A 19,266-nucleotide genomic window follows, 5' to 3' on the forward strand; every position below is an offset into this window, starting at 1 on the left:
AAGGCTTTTTCCAAAGTTAGGCAGAAAATCTGACATGTGTAAGACACTTACACGGTCAGATTTTAGGATGCAGTACCGCATCCGCCACTGGGGGCATTTCTCATTGAAATCCAGCTTTGCGTATGCAAATGAGGACTTAAGCAGATTTTCAAAGCATTTCAGCACTTTGATTTCTGCCTAAGTTCCGAATTTGCCGGCGCAAAATTAGGGCTGGTTTTACAATGTGGAAAGTTAGCCAAACCTTGTAAAGGCCCATTCCAGCGACGGCATTTGGTATGCATTCCTGAGGGAGAACTCCACGGCAATTTTTAAATTCAAAACCGGCATGGGTTCCCCCCCAGGAGCATACCAGGCCCTTAGGTCTGGTATGGGTTGTAAGGAGACCCCCCTACGCCGAAAAATTGACGTAGGGGGTCCCCCTACAATCCATACCAGACCCGTATCCAAAGCACGCTACCCGGCCGGCCAGGAATGGGAGTGGGGACGAGCGAGCGTCCCCCCCCTCCTGAGCCGTGCCAGGCCGCATGCCCTCAACATGGGGGGGTTGGGTGCTCTGGGGCAGGGGGGCGCACTGCGGGCCCCCCCACCCCAGAGCACCCTGTCCCCATGTTGATGAGGACAGGACCTCTTCCCGACAACCCTTGCCATTGGTTGTCGGGGTATGCGGGCGGAGGCTTATCGGAATCTGGGAGTCCCCTCAAATAAGGGGGCCCCCAGATACCGGCCCCCCACCCTAAGTGAATGGATATGGGGTACATCGTACCCCTATCCATTCACCTGGAGGCAAAAAGTAAAATGTAGTAAACACACAACACAAGGCTTTTTAAAATAATTTATTATTCTGCTCCGGATGCCCCCCCTGTCTTCGTTATTAGCTCAATTACCAGGGGGGGCTTCTTCTTCCGCTCTCCGGGGGTCTTCCGCTCTCCGGGGGTCTTCTCCGCTCTCCGGGGGGGGCTTCTCCGGACTCCGGGGGGCTTCTTCCATCTTCTCCCCTCTTCCGCTCTTGACTCGGCGAACCCCGGTTCTTCTGCAGCTCTCCGGTGCCTTCTTCTTCAGCGCTGGCTGCCTGCTATGTTTGTGTGTTAGCTCGATTTCAAACAGGCAGCCAGCGCGGTCTTCTGTGGCGTCAGGGTCTTCTGTTCTTCTCTCTTCGGATGTTGCCTCGTCGCCTCTTGTCACTGTAATGATGGAAGCGCGCCTTGCATCCCATTTATATAGGCATCACCGTCCCATCATGCTCCGGCAGGTACCCACGTGGTGGGTGCCTACCCACGTGCACCCACCACGTGGGTACCTACCGGAGCATGATGGGACGGTGATGCCTATATAAATGTGATGCAAGGCGCGCTTCCATCATTACAGTGACAAGAGGCGACGAGGCAACATCCGAAGAGAGAAGAACAGAAGACCCTGACGCCACAGAAGACCGCGCTGGCTGCCTGTTTGAAATCGAGCTAACACACAAACATAGCAGGCAGCCAGCGCTGAAGAAGAAGGCCCCGGAGAGCTGCAGAAGAACCGGGGTTCGCCGAGTCAAGAGCGGAAGAGGGGAGAAGATGGAAGAAGCCCCCCGGAGTCCGGAGAAGCCCCCCCCGGAGAGCGGAGAAGACCCCCGGAGAGCGGAAGACCCCCGGAGAGCGGAAGAAGAAGCCCCCCCTGGTAATTGAGCTAATAACGAAGACAGGGGGGGCATCCGGAGCAGAATAATAAATTATTTTAAAAAGCCTTGTGTTGTGTGTTTACTACATTTTACTTTTTGCCTCCAGGTGAATGGATAGGGGTACGATGTACCCCATATCCATTCACTTAGGGTGGGGGGCCGGTATCTGGGGGCCCCCTTATTTGAGGGGACTCCCAGATTCCGATAAGCCTCCGCCCGCATACCCCGACAACCAATGGCAAGGGTTGTCGGGAAGAGGTCCTGTCCTCATCAACATGGGGACAGGGTGCTCTGGGGTGGGGGGGCCCGCAGTGCGCCCCCCTGCCCCAGAGCACCCAACCCCCCCATGTTGAGGGCATGCGGCCTGGCACGGCTCAGGAGGGGGGGGACGCTCGCTCGTCCCCACTCCCATTCCTGGCCGGCCGGGTAGCGTGCTTTGGATACGGGTCTGGTATGGATTGTAGGGGGACCCCCTACGTCAATTTTTCGGCGTGGGGGGGTCTCCTTACAACCCATACCAGACCTAAGGGCCTGGTATGCTCCTGGGGGGGGAACCCATGCCGTTTTTTTCTTTGAAAATTGGCATGGAGTTCTCCCTCTCAGGAATGCATACTGAGCGACGCTGACATTTTTTTTTATAATTATTTGTTTTCCTGGCGCGTCTTTTTTTTTCACCCGTCGCAACTTTAGTGTCCCGTCGAAATTCTCAAAGCCGACCGGCGTTAATTACGTTCGCGCGCTGCACGTCGGGAAAATGACGTCACACGCATGCGCAGTACGGCCGGCGCGGGAGCGCGCCTCATTTAAATTTTAAACGCCCCCAGGAGAGGAGGACCGCCTTACGACGGCGGCACTTAAGTTACACAGCGTGTAATTTCTACCTAAGTGCTTTGACGATCAGGCACTTAGGTAGAAATTTTAAGTCAGTGTAACTTAACTGCTGAAATTTAAGTTACGCAGAGTTTTTGAGAATTTGGCCCAATGTTTCCACCTCCATGTTTGACGGTGGGGATGGTGTTCTTGGGGTCATAGGCGGCATTTTTTCTCCTCCAAACACGGCGAGTTGAGTTGAGGCCAAAGAGCTCGATTTTTGGTCTCATGTGACCACAACACTTTCACCCAGTTCACCTCTGAGGCCCCGTACACACGACCAGTTTTCTCGGCAGAATTCAGCAAGAAACTCGATGGGAGACGTATTCTGCCGAGAAAACCGGTCGTGTGTACACTTTTCAACTGAGAAACCCGTCGGGAAACTCGACGAGTTTTTTGACAGCCGAACAAGGAATTCGACGGGGGAAAACGATGTGTTTCGCCCGTCGAGTTTCTCGGACGTGTGTACGCGGCCTGAATCATTCAAATGTTCATTAGCAAACTTCAGACGGACCTGTACATGTGTTTTCTTGACCTTGCGGGCGCTGCAGGATTTAGTGTGTTACCAATTGTTTTCTTGGTGACTATGGTCCCAGCTGCTTTGAGATCATTGACAAGATTCTCCCATGTGGTTCTGGGATGATTCCTCAACGTTCTCATGATCATTGAAACTCCACGAGGTGAGATCTTGCATGGCGCCCCAGACCGAGGGAGATTGACAGTTATTTTTTGGGTTTTTTTTCCATTAAATCGCGCCAACTGTTGTCACCATCTAACCAAGCTGCTTGGCAATGGTCTTGTAGCCCATTCCAGCTTTGTGTAGGTCTACAATCTTGTCCCCGACTTCCTTGGCCAGCTCTTTGGACTTGGCCATTGTGAAGAGATTGGAATCTGATTAATTGCTTCTGTGGACAGGTGCATTTTATACAGGTAACAAGCTAAGATTAGGAAAAAGCGGTTGTATACCCGCAGAAAAAGAAAAAAGTGAAAAAAAAACATAAGGCAAAGGCATAATGAGCTAGTATGCACCACATACTTACCTAATGCCGCGTACACACAAATATCTTTAATGGTTTAGAAAAAACAATGTTTTTTTCAGTCCGATTATTGTTAAGCCGGCCTTGCCTACACACGATCGTGAAAAACAAATGCTCTAGCAAAGCGCGGTGACGTACAACACGTATGACGGTACTATAAAGGGGAAATTCCATTCGGATGGCGCCACCCTTGGGGCTGCTTTTGCTGATTTCGTGTTAGTAAAACTTTGGTGAGAGACGATTTGCGCTTTTCCGTCTGTTACAGCGTGACGAATGTGCTATCTCCATTATGAAAGCTAGTTTTACCAGAACGAGCGCTCCCGTCTCATAACTTGCTTCTGAGCATGTGCGTTATTTCCACGTCGTTAAAGCCCACACACAACCATTTTTTACGATGTTAAAAACAACGCAAAAATTTAGAGCATGTTCCAAATTTTTAATGGCCATTTTTAGTGTCGCGAAAAATGCTCTCGAGCCCACACACGATTGTTTTTAATGACATAAAAAAAATACATTTTTCACATCGCGAAAAACGGTCGTGTGTACGCGGCATTAGAACTAGGCGTCGGTATCTAATCCTGGTCCACGCCGAGGGAGCTGACATTTTGCCCTCTGCGTGCCTGCGTGTCTTCTGCATTCACGTGGGAGTCTTCTATCCGGAGAGGTCCAGCAGCGTCTGCCAGACCTTCAGCCGGGCATTCACAGTGCATGCGCCGCTAACGTCAGCGGATGCATGCAAAGTGAATATTTCCTAAACCTTACAGGTTTAGGAGATATTAATTTTAGGTAAAATAAAAAATGGGTATACAACTGCTTTAAGAGAGTGCTCCTAATCTCAGCTTGTTGCCAGTATGGAAGACACCTGGGAGCCAGAAATCTTGCTGATTGATAGGGGATCAAATACTTATATCACTCATTAAAATGCAAATTAATTTATAACTTTTTTGAAATGCATCTTTCTGGATATTTTTGTTGTTATTCTGTCTCTCACTGTTAAAATAAACCTACCATTACAATTATAGACGGACCATTTCTTTGTCAGTGGGCAAATGTACAAAATCAGCAGGGGGTCAAATACTTTTTTCAATCACTGTAATTCACTACGAGACATATAAGCCAAAGAGAGAAAACAAAGTGTGTCCATGTAAGGGGGATACAGACATTTAACACATCCAACCAAATACTTGCCAGTGCCTGAAAGAAGCAAAGTGACAGAGGTACAACAAACACTAAGGCCCGGATTCACATACATCGGCGCATATTTATGCGGGCGTAGTGTATCTAATATACGCTACGCCGACGCAGTGCACAGATGCAAGCACTGGATTCACAAAGCACTCGCCCCCAAATCTGTGCTGGGTTTCCTCGGCGTAAGCCAGCGTAGGTGGAAGTGGGCGTGAGTCATGCTAATGAGGCGTGACCCCATGTAAATGATGGACTGAGCATCATAAGGATACGAATAACGTACAGCGCATGCGCCGTCCCGTGGACGCAACCCAGTGCGCATGCGCAGAATCACGTCGGAACTACTCCCTAAGATACGACGAATCACTGCCCTACGACGTGAACGTAACCTACGCCCAGCCCTATTCACGTACTACTACGTAAACAACGTAAAATACGACGGCTGTTCCCTGGTCCATACCTTTGCTTGAGTTGCGCCTCATAGATGGGGAATAACTATACACCGGACGTAAGCCTTACGCAAACCGCATACATTATGCGCCGGGCGCAACTACGCTCGTTAATCGACGTATCTCCCTCATTTAGATATTTGCAATGAGGCGGCCAGCGTAAATATGCGCCCACGATACGCCGGCGTAGGAAAGTTACGTCGGTCGGATGAAGCCTATTTTCAGGCGTATCTAGTTCTGTGGGCACGGCGCACAGATACGACGGCTCATAGTTACACTTACGCGGCGTATATCGAGATACGTCGGCGTAAGTGCTTTGTGAATCCGGGCCTAAGTGCATTTCCTCTTTTGCATGGTAAAAATTACCCGGTGGTGACAGGGCCACTTTAATAATAAGCATTGCTCTGTGTATTAATAAAGTGTGCCCAGGTTGCATAGTGTCTGGGGTTGCCCCCCTTGAGCAATTGTGTTTTTTTATCAAACCCAAGGCACCCTATTATTCAAAGATGTTCATTAGAGCCCTTTTACACTGGTGCAATTTAAAAACGCAGTATGTGGTTTTCAAAAACGCACATCATGCTTTTATAATGCTCTGGTGCATTTTCTGGTTTCTTGACTCCCCGCATGTACTTGTGAAACATAGACATGTAACTCAAAAAAACATACCAAAAAACGCAGATGCAATGGATTTATGATGCCGTTTTGATGCGTTTTCGATGACTGACAACAGAAGGTGCCTTTTTGGTGCACTTTTGATTAAGTGCACCAAAGATACAGCTTGCAGGATTTTTAAAAATGTGGCACAGCTTTTCCGTGTTAGCGTTTTTTTTTGTTTTTTTTTAATGGATCAAAAACATAAGAAAATGCTGGTGAGACGCGTTTTTGAGCATTTATCTGCATTTTAAATATAAATACCCCTGTAATACACAAGCTTAATGTATTCTAGTAAAGTTAGTCTGTAAACTAAGGTCCGTTTTGTTAGGTTGTTACAGCATTTAGACACTTTATAAAATAGAAATTGACTTAAGTGTGTGCATCATGAAGCCAGACTGTATGACTTCCTGGATTTCAGCCGATCTCGCACATGCTCAGTGCTGCACAAGCAGTGTCAGATCAGGTTTCAGCACCTGTGCTGTCCAAGTCACATGATTCTTTGAGACTGGGGAGTGCACAGACTCCTGGAAAGTTACACCCACTACATTCCCAGGAGTCTGTGCGGTGTAGGTTAGGAAGCATTAAGGGCCAAATCCAAAAAGATCGTGCCTAACTTAATTTTTTCCATTTAGGTTACACTGCCTTAAAATTTCTACCTAAGTGCCCGATCCACAAAGCACTTACCTCGAAATTTTGGGCTGTGTAACTTAAATTCCGCCGTCGCAAGGCGTTCCTATTCAAATGGGGGCGATTCCCATTTAAATTAGGCGCGCTCCCGCGCCGGCCATACTGCGCATGCTCGTGACGTCATTTTCCCGACGTGCATAGCGCGAAATTACGTTACGCCGAGCTTTGTGGATTGCGACGGGTCAATAAAGTTGCGTCGGGAAAAAAAAAAGATACGGCGGAAAAAAAAAATTAAAAATTTAAAAAAAATCGCTTCGCTGGACAGAAAGGTCTGCTTTTACATGGTGTACTAACTTTATACCATGTAAAAGCAGCCCTAATTTTGCGTATGCAAACTAAAACTTACGGAGAAAAAACGAAGCTGAAAAGCTTCGTGGATCTCCGCAAGTGCTAATTTGCATACCCGAGGCGGCATTTCGACACGAAATGCCCCCAGCGGCGGATGCGGTACTGCATCCTAAGATCCGGCAGTGTAAGTCCCTTACACATGCCGGATCTTCTGCCTAACTATGGGAAACTGATTCTGTGGATCAGTTCCATAGTTAGGAACAGGGATACAATGGTGTTACAGCAGTTACGCCGTTGTATCCCTTTTGTGGATTTGGCCCTAAGCACCTAAGTGCAGGAAGTGGGAAGATTAACTATTCTGCCTAGCAACAACACTTTGAAGGCATCTAAAAAAAGAAAACATTTTTCGTAAAGGACTAATGACATTTTTTTAAAACTACTGATGTAATGTTATATTTATGGGTGGAACTCCACTTTAAGCTGTGAAGGCAGCAGAGGGGGTGTAAATAGCGAAAATGATCTAAACTATCACATTTGGCAGGCTTTGCCACCCACTGAACACAGATAAGGCACCCGACAATCGTTACACAAGATTACAGCCTGCTGGTGCAGGGTTTAAGGGGATTATATAATGCTCCCTTACCACCTGTCAAATGCGGATCGCTCTTCAGAGTAAATAAGGTCTCATGCATTTGACTTGAGTTGGTTTCCAAGACTAGAGGTGTATGGCAGCTATGATTAAGCACTAATTTATAGTGCGAAACGCGTCCGCTGTTTTACTCCCATGTTGTGTGCTGTGACTTTTAGTGCATTTTTCCTTTTTTAAATAAAGACAACCATCAAGGTTTTTTGGAGTGCGGCTGTCCATATTTTCTTTTTCCATTAGAAGTGTATGTCCTCATAAAATGTGCCGTATATACAGATATATACAGATTTCCCTTTTAGGCAGAGTACATACTAAATATGCAACACACACACTCTGTCTGAAATGTATAATTCTTACATAAATCGACTTCAATGTAAATCATCTTATAAGTGGCATATTTAGTCCAAGGTCGTATGTGACTTGTTCCATCAGAATATATGCCAAGTGGCTGCCAGCAGCCGGAGACATTCAGCCCTATTTTCCCATGCTGCCCTTCATCCAGCTCCTGACGGTGCCATTCCTTATCAAGCGCTCGCATAGTGTCTTCCCTTGTGCGCTGTGTTGCTTTGAAGCAAGCTTTTCTCCCCGGTACATACCTTTCTAAGAAAGACATAAAATGTCTTATAATTTGTACATTTTTGGAAAATGGTTTATGTTATATGAGGAAACAAATCTTCCGGGCAAGTTGGAACCAGCGGCCTGAATCCTCCCCACCTGCTGAATGTGAAATTAAAACATTTGCTCTCTGCAAGATTCCACAGTTTAACTCTTTATGGAATGCATACAGCAACCAATCAGAATTCAGCAGTCAAATTTATAGTGCAGTTCAGATAATGACCAACACTTGATCTGTTGCTATATACGACGCATTTTTCTTTATATTGTTCTATACGTCAGCGCCTGAAAAAAGCAAAGTGACAGAGGTTCAACAAACACCAAGTGCATTTCCTAGAGTGGGTTATCTAATGCGGGGAGGAGCTGCCGTGGGACCCCAGAAGAGGACGACTGGGGCCGCTCTGTGCAAAACAAACTGCAAAGTGGAGGTTATTTATTTATTTATTTATTTGTTATTTAAAAAAAAACATGAACCTTTAGCCCTGGTTAACACTGGGTACGATTTGGAACGATTTGAGATGCGATTTGACATGTCAAATCGCATCTCAAATCGGCGGCAATTGTCGGCAATGGCACTGTCCTAATCAGTGCGTCACCGCATTTGCGATTTCAAAAAGTAGTTCCTGTACTACTTTTTGCGATTTCGGGCCGCGATTTACATTAAATTGCGGCCGAAATCGCGGTAAAATCGTGCATTTTACCGCGATTTTGAATCCTGTTGTGGTGCATCTTAACCCAAGCACATTAATGTGCATTATTTAACCGCTTGCCTACCAGCCACCGACCAGGTCGGCTCGGCTGCGCAAGATCACTTAATATTATGTCATCTTGCGAATCAGCCAATAGGGGCGCGTGCACGCGCCCCTCGCTCGCCCCTGCTCCAGACGCGTTTGCCTGGCGGGCGCGATCACCGCCGGGCACCCGTGATCGTTTGTTACAGAGCGAGAACCGGGAGCTGTGTGTGTAAACACACAGCTCCTGGTCCTGTCGGGGGGAAATTACCTATCGTCTGTTCATACAATGTATGAACAGCGATCAGTCATTTCCCCATGTCAGTCCACCCCCCCTTCAGTTAGAATACACCCAGGGAACATACTTAACCCCTTCCTCGCCCCCTAGTGGCATTTTTATAGTAAATGCATTTTTATAGCACTGATCGCTATAAAAATGCCAATGGTCCCAAAAATGTGTCAAAAGTGTCCTCCATAATGTCGCAGTACCGATAAAAATCGCTGATCGCCGCCGTTACTATTAAAAAGAAAATATTAATAAAAATGCCATAAAACTATCCCCTATTTTGTAAACGCTATAACTTTTGCGCAAACCAATCAATAAACGCTTATTGCGTATTGGCCTAAACTGAGGGAAAAAAATAGTGGGCCGGATTCAGAAAGAAGATACGACGGCGTATCTCCTGATACGCTGTCGTATCTCCTGATACCCCGTTGTATCTCTGAGTCCGGCCGTCGTATCTATGCACCTGATTCATAGAATCAGGTTACGCAAGGATATGTCTAAGATCCGACAGGTGTAAGTGACTTACACCGTCGGATCTTAGGCTGCAATTCCAGGCCGGCCGCTAGGTGGCGCTTCCGTATCTTTTACGCGTCGAATATGCAAATTAGCATTTACGCCGATTCAGAAACGAACGACCGCCCGGCGCTTTTTTTTACGTAGTTTGCGTTCGGCTTTTTCTGGTGGAAAGTTACCCCTGCTATAGGAGGGGGAAATGCGGCGTATCCTATGTTAAGTATGGCCGTCGTTCCCGCGCCGAGTTTTTAATTTTTTACGTCGTTTGCGTAAGTCGTTCGCGAATACGGCCGGACGTAATTTTCGTTAACGTCGAAACCAATGACGTCCTTGCGACGTCGTTTGGAGCAATGCACGCTGAGAAAATTTGCGGACGGCGCATGCACTGTTCGATCGGCGCGGGGACGTGCCTGATTTAAAATTTAGACGCCCCCTAGCCCCAAACGGGTAATTTTTCTCCTTAATTGATGAGGCTGCACTGATAAGGTGACACTGATGGGTGGTACTGAAGGGCCCTGATAAGTTTGCACTGATAGGCATTGATAGGTGGCACTGGTAGGCAGCACTGGTGGGCACTGATACGCAGCACTGATATGCACTGGTGGGCACTGTTTAGCAGCAGTGGGTGTCTGATGTCCCTCTGACAGAAGACTGCAGGTGCTACTCAGTTAATAACCTGTTAATGGTAAAGCTCTTCTCCGACTTGTTAAGCATGTAATCAGTTTGGCGCCGGCAATACGCATTTATGTGGCCTCTCGGCGGGTGGGATGGCCGAGTGCCCGCATATATGTAGCCATGTGTAAACTACTTACCTTGTTTAGAGCATGCGCCGTGCACGCTCCCAGCACAGCAGCCGATGGGGATCGGTAAGCTTCCAATGCATACTGGCAATTGGAAACTTTCCGGTCATGTGACCGCTGTGACCGCCAGTCACATGACCCTGCATCCACCTCCCAGAGTTGCTGAGCATTGACCAAAACTGCTGCAGTTTGCCAGCCATGCACAGTTCAGGTCAATGTCTGATGGGTTGACTATTTCATTATGTTCATTACGGAGTGGCTGGAATTGGGCTACACGTTGGGAACAAGGCTGCAGAGAGGAGGGTTTCAATCAGCATGTCTCTTGATGACTCAAAACATGACCGCTATATCTACCAGCTCTTGCTTTTTCTGGAGTTCTTCATCAAATCATTCAGCTACAAGCAATGGCAATCACCATTGTAATTTAGGAGTAAATGCGTCATTAGATAGCTACATTTATTAATAGTTTAAGTAGTTGAAATATTTTAGTTAGCAGGTATGTCTGATGTTACTTTCGGGTAGGCTTGGGAGTGCTAGCACCTAAGTGTGTGAATAAGAATACTTGAAGACAGAAAGTGTGTTTACAATTGGCTCACAAAGCACCCTTGTGTCTCCCCATTCATATTCATCACCCAAAGGAATTTCAGACACCTCACCTCATTTTCATCCACGTTATATATCCTTGGCAGCATGATATCTACATATGACATGCTGCAACATGGAGAGGCTGGGGCAAGTGACAAATATGCAATACCTCTGAGATGTTGGAGGCACGCTACCTGTTTCACACTCTTTACAATGGGTGCGTGGCTATACTTCCATGTAACACCTGTTTCTTATTACACCTGGCACTCATAATCACAAAGGGCGGCCAATTGGTTGGCTGAACCAATGTTTATGATAATGCAGCCTTTTACATCCTACCCATTCATGTCCCACGTATCAATAAACATTTTTTTAAGATAAATCACATTACCTGTATGCATTAAAATGATCTACATAACATTTCACATGACATCACTGCTACTAACAGCAATGCACATATCAATGTATGTTTTAAAGGATAATTTACATACGTCACTCAACATCTAATATTCATACTGTAGGTGTTGATTTACTAAAACTGGAGTGTGAACAATCTGGTGCAGCTCTGCATAAAAACCAATCGGCTTCCATTTTTTTTTGTCAAAGCTTAATTGAACAAGCTGAAGTTAGAAGCTGATTGGCTACCATGCATGGCTGCACCAGATTTGCACTCTCCAGTTTTAGTAAATCAACCCCATAGTATCTATAATTTTGGATATGCTAAATCACAAAAAAAATTATGGATTGGGAGATCGTAAACATTTTATCAATTTAACCAACCTTGGTATCAGTGAGCGGACAGAGCATCAATTAAATTGTTTATTATTTATAGAAAAATTAGGGCCAAAGTGCTTTTGGCCCTACTTCTCCTATGGGTCACAAGAGTACACTTAGTTCTGCACTTCTATGACCCATCATAGGACGTCACTCAGCCAGTCCAGGTTCTCGAGTGGTCCATACTTTATTGTCAGGATTTACCTTGATGCCTGGACTGGCAGCTGGCTCAGCCTCTCAGTGCCCCGCTGAATGCCTGAGCCAGCTGCTCCCTCCCACTCCACAGCCAGGTGCTCCAGTGGGTGCTGCAGGGGCAGAGCATAGAGCCAATGACTAACTATCACCAGCTCTCTGCACATTGAAGACCAAGAGCTGAGTGATCAACAGTCTTTGATCGCTCAGTTCTCGGTCTAAAGGCAGTGGGTGACAGTTTTATTTAAATCCCTCACTTCTCTTTTAGGTTTCTGATCCATTAGGAATCTAACTGTCATAATTCCTGACTTTATCACCCTCCTCCCTCCAAGCCTACTTTTTGTGCTGCAGTAGGGGCCTCACTCTTCTTGTTGCATTTTCTGTTATATTAGAAAACTCCAGCTGTCAGAGTGACATATTCTCTTGGATGGTTTGTGGAAAATTAATGGAGATGGAATTCTGGATGCAAACATTTTACCAAAGCAAGGCCCAAGATATATAGGAAGCCATATAGTGTTTCAACCCTCTAACATCTTGCCAATAATAAAATATTAGCTTTGGGCAGATTAAAAAGGGTGGATTGGGAATCCTATCTGCTACTTCCCTCTGAGTCCTCTACCTGTGGGATTTCCCCTTCCCTAAGCCCCATACGTTCTCAGGATAGAGAATCTTCAATAATAGGATTCACTTGTTGAGCCTACTGCTAGTGAAAACAGATATGGTAGTTTGTTTGAGGCTGCAATTATACTGTTGGTTGGAAAAACAACACCTGCTAAAGAGGTCAAAGACTTTATTGGCACCCCATGGTTATCTCTGCTGGGTTAAAATGGGGGCAATGGAACTGACAACTTTGTCCAATTTGGCATAGCAGAAATGTGGGATAGACAAGGGGGGTCTTCTTATCACTTATGTCTTAGAGGTATGTTTATAGCCAGAGGGTGCTTTAGCATACCAATCCAACGTTATTTCGTTTTGAGAGGACTACGCCTTATTTTTTAGCCTTTAAAGTACAGTACATACAAAGAGTCAGTAGCTTAGATATAACCTGACTTAACTCAACAAGTTTTCAGTTCTGCACCCTCAAAAATAATTTTCACATGAAATCCCAAATATCAGTGACAGCAGAGCACAACACGATAGCAGTGCAGTACATCACGTGAGGCTTTCTTCATGAGGAAGCATAGAATGGGATGTTTATCATATCTTTCAGGGACATAGAACTTTGCATGAAAGGGAAAGAATGGGAAGGAAAACACTCTGAATGGTATAGAATTTCCTTTGCGCCGACAGGAATTCAGTGTAGATTTTTAGCTTCACTGGCCTTGTAAAAAGCAGCCGCATGGCACTAAGTGTAATATTGTTGCATGACAAAGCCACCTAAAGCCATGCATGTTTTTGTGAAAGCTTCCTAAACATGCTGCTAAATCCTCTAAAATGCGACTTAACTGCTTTGCCTTCCATCAGCACGGCATAAGCAAAGCAACAGCAAATGGACAAACAGAAAATATGCTGAATGGGCAAACAAATAGGCTTCAGCTGGTCTTTTGGTTCACAGCGATGGGCGCTCCGTGAATACCAATCACTGTATTCTCCGCTGTACTGAAAACCCACAATATCTCTTTTCATCCCGCGGGCCCTTTTCACAACAGCAATGGGTCTTTATGTCTTTAGAATGACACCAGCCTCGGTCTGCTTCCGCTATCCAAAGGCGTGGGAGCTGGGAGAAGAAATTCAATCAAAAAACCTTTTACCTACTTCTTTGCAACTGCTGTATCCCCTTTCCACAATGCCTACTTTTTTAATCCACATCATTTAAAGGAGAACTGCAGTCGGTTAACTTATATGTAAATATCAGTTCATGTGCACTTTCCATTTTATTTTATGTGAGCGAAAGCACTAACATACCTAAAGGTGTTTTGCAGTGCTTGATTACAGCTGTTTGCAGATGATGGTTTGGGGGATTCAGTGTGAAATAGACGTTACAAAGTGCATTAGCTAGATAGAATCCCGACTAATCAGGAGCAGAATCATGATGAAGAAAAGCTTCATTAACTGCTACTGGTCCATCAGGGACTTTACTTTCTTCCAAAAAGTGTATCCAAAAACAAGAAAGCAGACAAGAAATCGCTTTTCACTTTACATATTTCTTCCCTAATTTTGTGTCTTGCCGTCAGTTCTCTATTACTATAAAATGATACGGTGTAAACTGTGTCTGGCAATGGTGGTGACAGGCTGTTTCCTCTTGCACTAATGTGAAAACATTTATTTAACAGCATCTGAATAAAACCTAGTACATCAGCCATCTGTCTGCTTGCACTTACCATAATAATCCTATCCACCTAAAAAAAACGTCCTCTAGCTTTGTATTTGGATGTGGTATTACTTTTAGACACTGAAGCCTAAAGCCCTGTACACATGATCGGATATCTGATGGAATCGAATCTGATGGATTTTTTTGTCGGATATCCGATGAAGCTGACTTTTATCAGTCTTGCATACACACTATCAGACTAAATTCCGACCGTGGCAAATTGCGGTGACGTAAAACACTACAACGAGCCGAAAAAAATGAAGTTCAATGCTTCCGAGCATGCGTCAACTTGATTCTGAGCATGCGTGGAAACTCCGATGGAGTTTCACATAGATGATCAGATTTTTCTATCGTTTTTTAATCCATAGGTAAAATTTAAAACATGTTCTATTTTTTAACAGACAGATGGGGCCCACACACGATCGGTTTGTCCGATGAAAACAGTCCATCGGTCTGTTTTCATCGGACAAACCGATCATGTGTACAGGGCTTAATAGTTTATACAGAGGAGTAGTTTTACCAAATGATGTGTAAGGATTACTTTGCACCTGATTCATATGTAATAGATTATAAGGAGCAGGACCCTCTGATTCCTCCTGTATTGAATTGTATTGTAACTATATCGTCTGCCCTCATATTGTAAAGTGCTGCACAAACTGTTAGCCCTATATAAATCCTGTATAACAAAAATAATACCACTTGTGGTTCATAAGCTTGAAAATCATAGTTTCTTATCTTACCTTTGAAGGGCATCCATGAGAGCAGGGTTTAATCTAGGCTTTTATAAAGCCCCTGTCATCTTCCACCAAGTCAGCCACCTTATTGGTGGGAGAGCAGCCACCTTTTTGGGATTCTTTCTTTTCTCTCGCTTCTTCATTGCAGTCCTCAGTCAGTTTTGAGAAAATGGCTCCCTGTAAAGAAAAGAGTTAATGCTTACCTATCCCATCACTCATGTTGCCAATCTTCAGTCCCTTGAAGAGCTATGGTGGCTAAAGAATGCCTTTCTGGGAGTATTTGAAGCCTGGTACCCCTCTGTACTTTTTGGTTCCATCTGCCGACCCCTACATCACTACATGCACAGTAATGACATAGGGAGATGGCGAATAGAACCACGGTGACCTACCTGGAGGGGGCATCCGACATGCCTGGAAGTTTGTCATATGCTGAATAATCTTTAGTAATAATAGATTTTCTAGAAAATAAAGCATAGCAGTGTGGCCGATGGACAGGTAAGCAATAATTTTTTTTTTTTTGGGAAGCCAAAAATGTTTTAATCTAGCATTTTAACTTTGATGTATGCATTAACTTTTTTATATGTTTTCTACTTTCTGCAAAATTCCTTTACACTCTAAAAAACTGTATGTTCTCCAGTGTTTTGTTTACTTCCCTCATTCCCCTAACAAATTGCAAGTTGTTCCATTTTCTATGTCACTCGTTTTTGTCCTACTAGAGTTATCCTCAATTAGTTAACTTTCTAGGGGCTGGCATGTCCCCTATGTGACAGTAACAAGTAGAGACAGGTGCTCTTTGTGGAGTTTATCTGACAACATTAGACCTCTGGTGCCTCCTCCTCCTTGATCCTATTCAGCTTACCCAAAAGCTCCTGTGAGGATACTAAAATGCTGAACCCAGAATTAATCAGAGCTAAGCATTTCCAGATCCATCTTAAGGAGAGGAGATTGATAAACAGGCTCAGTACTTTTTAAACATTCTCTTTATCTGGAATAAAATTTTATAAATTACAATATTTACTGCACACAGAAGGTACGATCAGCCTGCCCATACATGGATCGAAATTCGGCCGGTCATTGCTGAAGCGGCTGAATTTTGATCCATAAATGGCTGGCTTTATATTCCCACCATTGTTATCTACAGTGCGTCTCTGTTTATAGTTGTTATAACTAAGGTAACGGCTATCTGGACTGTGATCTAATGTACTATAATCTATTTAAATGTATATAAAAAGACTATACCACATATGAACATGTACACAACAAAGTATGCACAACAGCAGCTCTACTAAGCTTCCAATTATTGTGTGCTGGTGGACAAATGTCTTGTGTAGATCTTGTTTAATATAATACAGTACAGGGCTTTTCCAACTTTTATAAGTCTGAGAAGTGTTCTCATACAGTATTTTGTCTACTTAATGTGATGACTACATTTAATCATATTCAGTTACATGCAACTACATTTAAATATATTTATTTTTGCAGATCACTGCTGTTTGTCGAGAGGCTGCACTGTTGGCCCTACAGGAGGACATTCAGGCCCAGTGCATTATGGGAAGACATTTTGACCAAGCATTAACTATTGTTACCCCAAGAATTCCTGACTCACTTATTAGGTTTTATGAGACCTACCAACAAAAGAGTGGACTGCATAATTTATGAGATTTGTTTTGACTAATGGAAACCAAACTTTTGATTAAATATCATTATTATAAAAATGTTATGTGTTTATTTTCTTGCATTGGTAAAAATATATGATCAATTAATGAAGCTTATTTTGACAGAGAATATATTAAACATTGGAAATGGGTACATTTAAATGTGTATACTTGGGGGCAAATCCAAGTACCTGCGCGTAATTTTCCGCCGGGCGCAGCGTATCTAAGATACACTACCCTGCCACAACTTATTTTTTTTATTTCGAATCCACAAAGAATTTGCGCCGTAAGTTACGGCGGCGTAGTGTATCTTTGGCGGCGTAAGGGCGCGGAATTCAAATGGATGTAATGGGGGCGTGTTTTATGTTAATACGTCGTGATCTGCCGTAAACAACGTTTTTTTTTTACTGCGCATGCGCCGTCCGTGGGGGTATCCCAGTGCGCATGCTCGAAATTAACCCGGAACAAGCCAATGCTCATGACGGTGACGTCATTCTACGCAAATCACTATTCGTGAACGACTTACGCAAACTACGTAAAAAAATCAAAATTGTACGCGGGAACGCCGGCCATACTTAACATTGAGTACGCCTCATAACAGCAGCTTTAACTATACGCCGGAAAAAGCCGAACGCAAACGACGTAAAAAAATGCGCCGGACGTACGTTTGTGGATCGCCGTAACTAGCTAATTTACATACTCGACGCGGAATTCGACGGAAACGGCACCTAGCAATAGATACGCAGGCGTAATTCTTTTGTGGATCTGCCTGCCCCAAAATATTTATTCTGTAAGAGTAACTGCTGAAATGTCACCCTAAAGCGATTAGTTTTAGGATAGGTGATGCTTGACAGATATTGAAAGACAGCGCATTCCAACACTAAAAGCTATTAAGTACTGGTGGTGAATAAATGTGGAAGTTTATGGATTTAGTAAATGTTATCTGTGGTGGGTGACAGAGTCAAAACTGACACCTGTAATTTTGAGGCGAAAACATTTGCATTTTTTTCCCAATGCTTTCAATATTATTCATAGGGGTAGATCTACTAAAGCAATAGAGACTGTTCACATAGCTTAGTAAATAAGATGGTTAATTCATTTCAATCAACCAAGTATCTTCTATCATTCATTGGAGGACACAGCTCTGCTTTAGACTCTAAAAAACTTTAGTCTCTAAAAAAACAAAAGACAGCCCAGGTACAGTCCCTAGCACAACACATGCTTCTGGTTTAAAGCCTCTCCGCATGGCTGCATACAGCCCCTTCTGTTTTACTTCACGGAGGAACGCTATGGGCAGGTGCATATGTATACTGTCTTCTTTCCCCAGCTGGCCAGGTGGTCACTAATTGCTGTTACCAGGACTGCTGGGCCTCCAGGGATATAAATAGACCCCCTTTGGAGGCCTAATCTTGAACTGTTCCAGTGGTAGAGTAAGAAACACCCACCTCCTCACTCTATGCCCTCAGAGGAGCTTAACTAAGAGCCGGATACAGGTTGGCTGCCTCAGTGAGCGATGGCGAAGAGTCACGTGCACAATCAAGGAGTCAGGTGTCTGCATTTAGCTGGTGTCGCTACCACACCTCCATATAGAGAGTTCTGCTTGTTGCCCCTCCAGTCACACCACCAACTTGATACCACAAGATCTTAACATGGTATTGCCAGTGTTGCAAAATATGGATATTAGGGAGATCCCACTGCTAACACTCACTGAGAAAGTAGCATTTCTAGTAGCCATTACTTCAGTAGGTAGGGCAGGTAGTAGCCATTACTTCAGTAGGTAGGGCGGGTAGTAGCCATTACTTCAGTAGATAGGGCGGGGTTGCTTTGCAAGTCTCAATTTTTGGTCCTTCATAGGTATAAAGTTGCCCTGCATCTGAGACTTTTTTCCTCCATAAGGTGGTATCACCTTTTCCACTTAAATAGGGACATAGTGCTTCCATCTATTTGTCCCAAGCCAGTCCACTCTAAGGAACTTGCCTTACATTCTTCTAATCAGGGCGATTAGGGTGTATTTAAATGCCACATCTTTGTAGGACAGTTGTAAAGGGACCACAATAGGGCCTTGTAGTGTTGACTGCCACTATCTCACGCTGGATTCGGCAAACCATTGTCCAAGTGTCCTAGAATGACTGCAGTGCATTCTCCAAAGTCAATGCTTCATCCCAGACATTCTGGCATCAATTTCTCAGGTTTGTAAGGTGACCAATTGGTCATCCATTCACACATTTACCAAGTTTTATAAGGTAGATGTGGCAGCATCAACTGATGCCAGTTTTGGGCGTAAAGTTTTTCACTTGGTCACTTGCCTAGCATTAAACGTATGTAGGTATTGTAAGGTTCATACTGTAAATGAAGTAAAGAAATTGTTTCTATGGTCACTGGAGAACGGTTTATGATCAATGGTCACTGGAGAACGGTTTATGATCAAACAATATATTAATTGCAATACATGTGATGTGGTGTATGTCATTGCATGTTGAGAATGTTCCTTATAGTAACTACATTCTGTATGTTGTGCTACATTAAAAAAAAACAGGTGTATGTTTGATGTTTTGTGCATTAAGGTGCACTGTCAGCCCATTCAGTATGAT

General features: G+C 44.4%; 1 protein-coding gene and 1 long non-coding RNA gene across 3 annotated transcripts in view; one reads left to right on the forward strand and one right to left on the reverse strand.

The window, feature by feature from the left end:
• SPATA5 (spermatogenesis associated 5) overlaps window positions 1-16,735 on the forward strand; it is a 595,351-nt gene extending 578,616 nt beyond the window's left edge. The window contains exon 16 of the mRNA XM_040330544.1: window positions 16,503-16,735. Coding sequence (XP_040186478.1) covers window positions 16,503-16,679 — 177 coding nt within the window. The 3' untranslated portion in view covers window positions 16,680-16,735. The remainder of the gene's footprint in view (window positions 1-16,502) is intronic.
• LOC120918802 overlaps window positions 7,644-19,266 on the reverse strand; it is a 53,658-nt gene continuing 42,035 nt past the window's right edge. For both annotated transcript variants that reach the window (XR_005744472.1, XR_005744474.1), the window contains exons 3-4: window positions 15,027-15,197; window positions 7,644-8,079 (exon numbers count right to left, since the gene is read on the reverse strand). This is a non-coding gene — a long non-coding RNA (uncharacterized LOC120918802). The remainder of the gene's footprint in view (window positions 8,080-15,026; window positions 15,198-19,266) is intronic.

The sequence above is a fragment of the Rana temporaria genome, chromosome 1 (assembly GCF_905171775.1).
Source record: "Rana temporaria chromosome 1, aRanTem1.1, whole genome shotgun sequence".
NCBI lineage: Eukaryota > Metazoa > Chordata > Amphibia > Anura > Ranidae > Rana > Rana temporaria.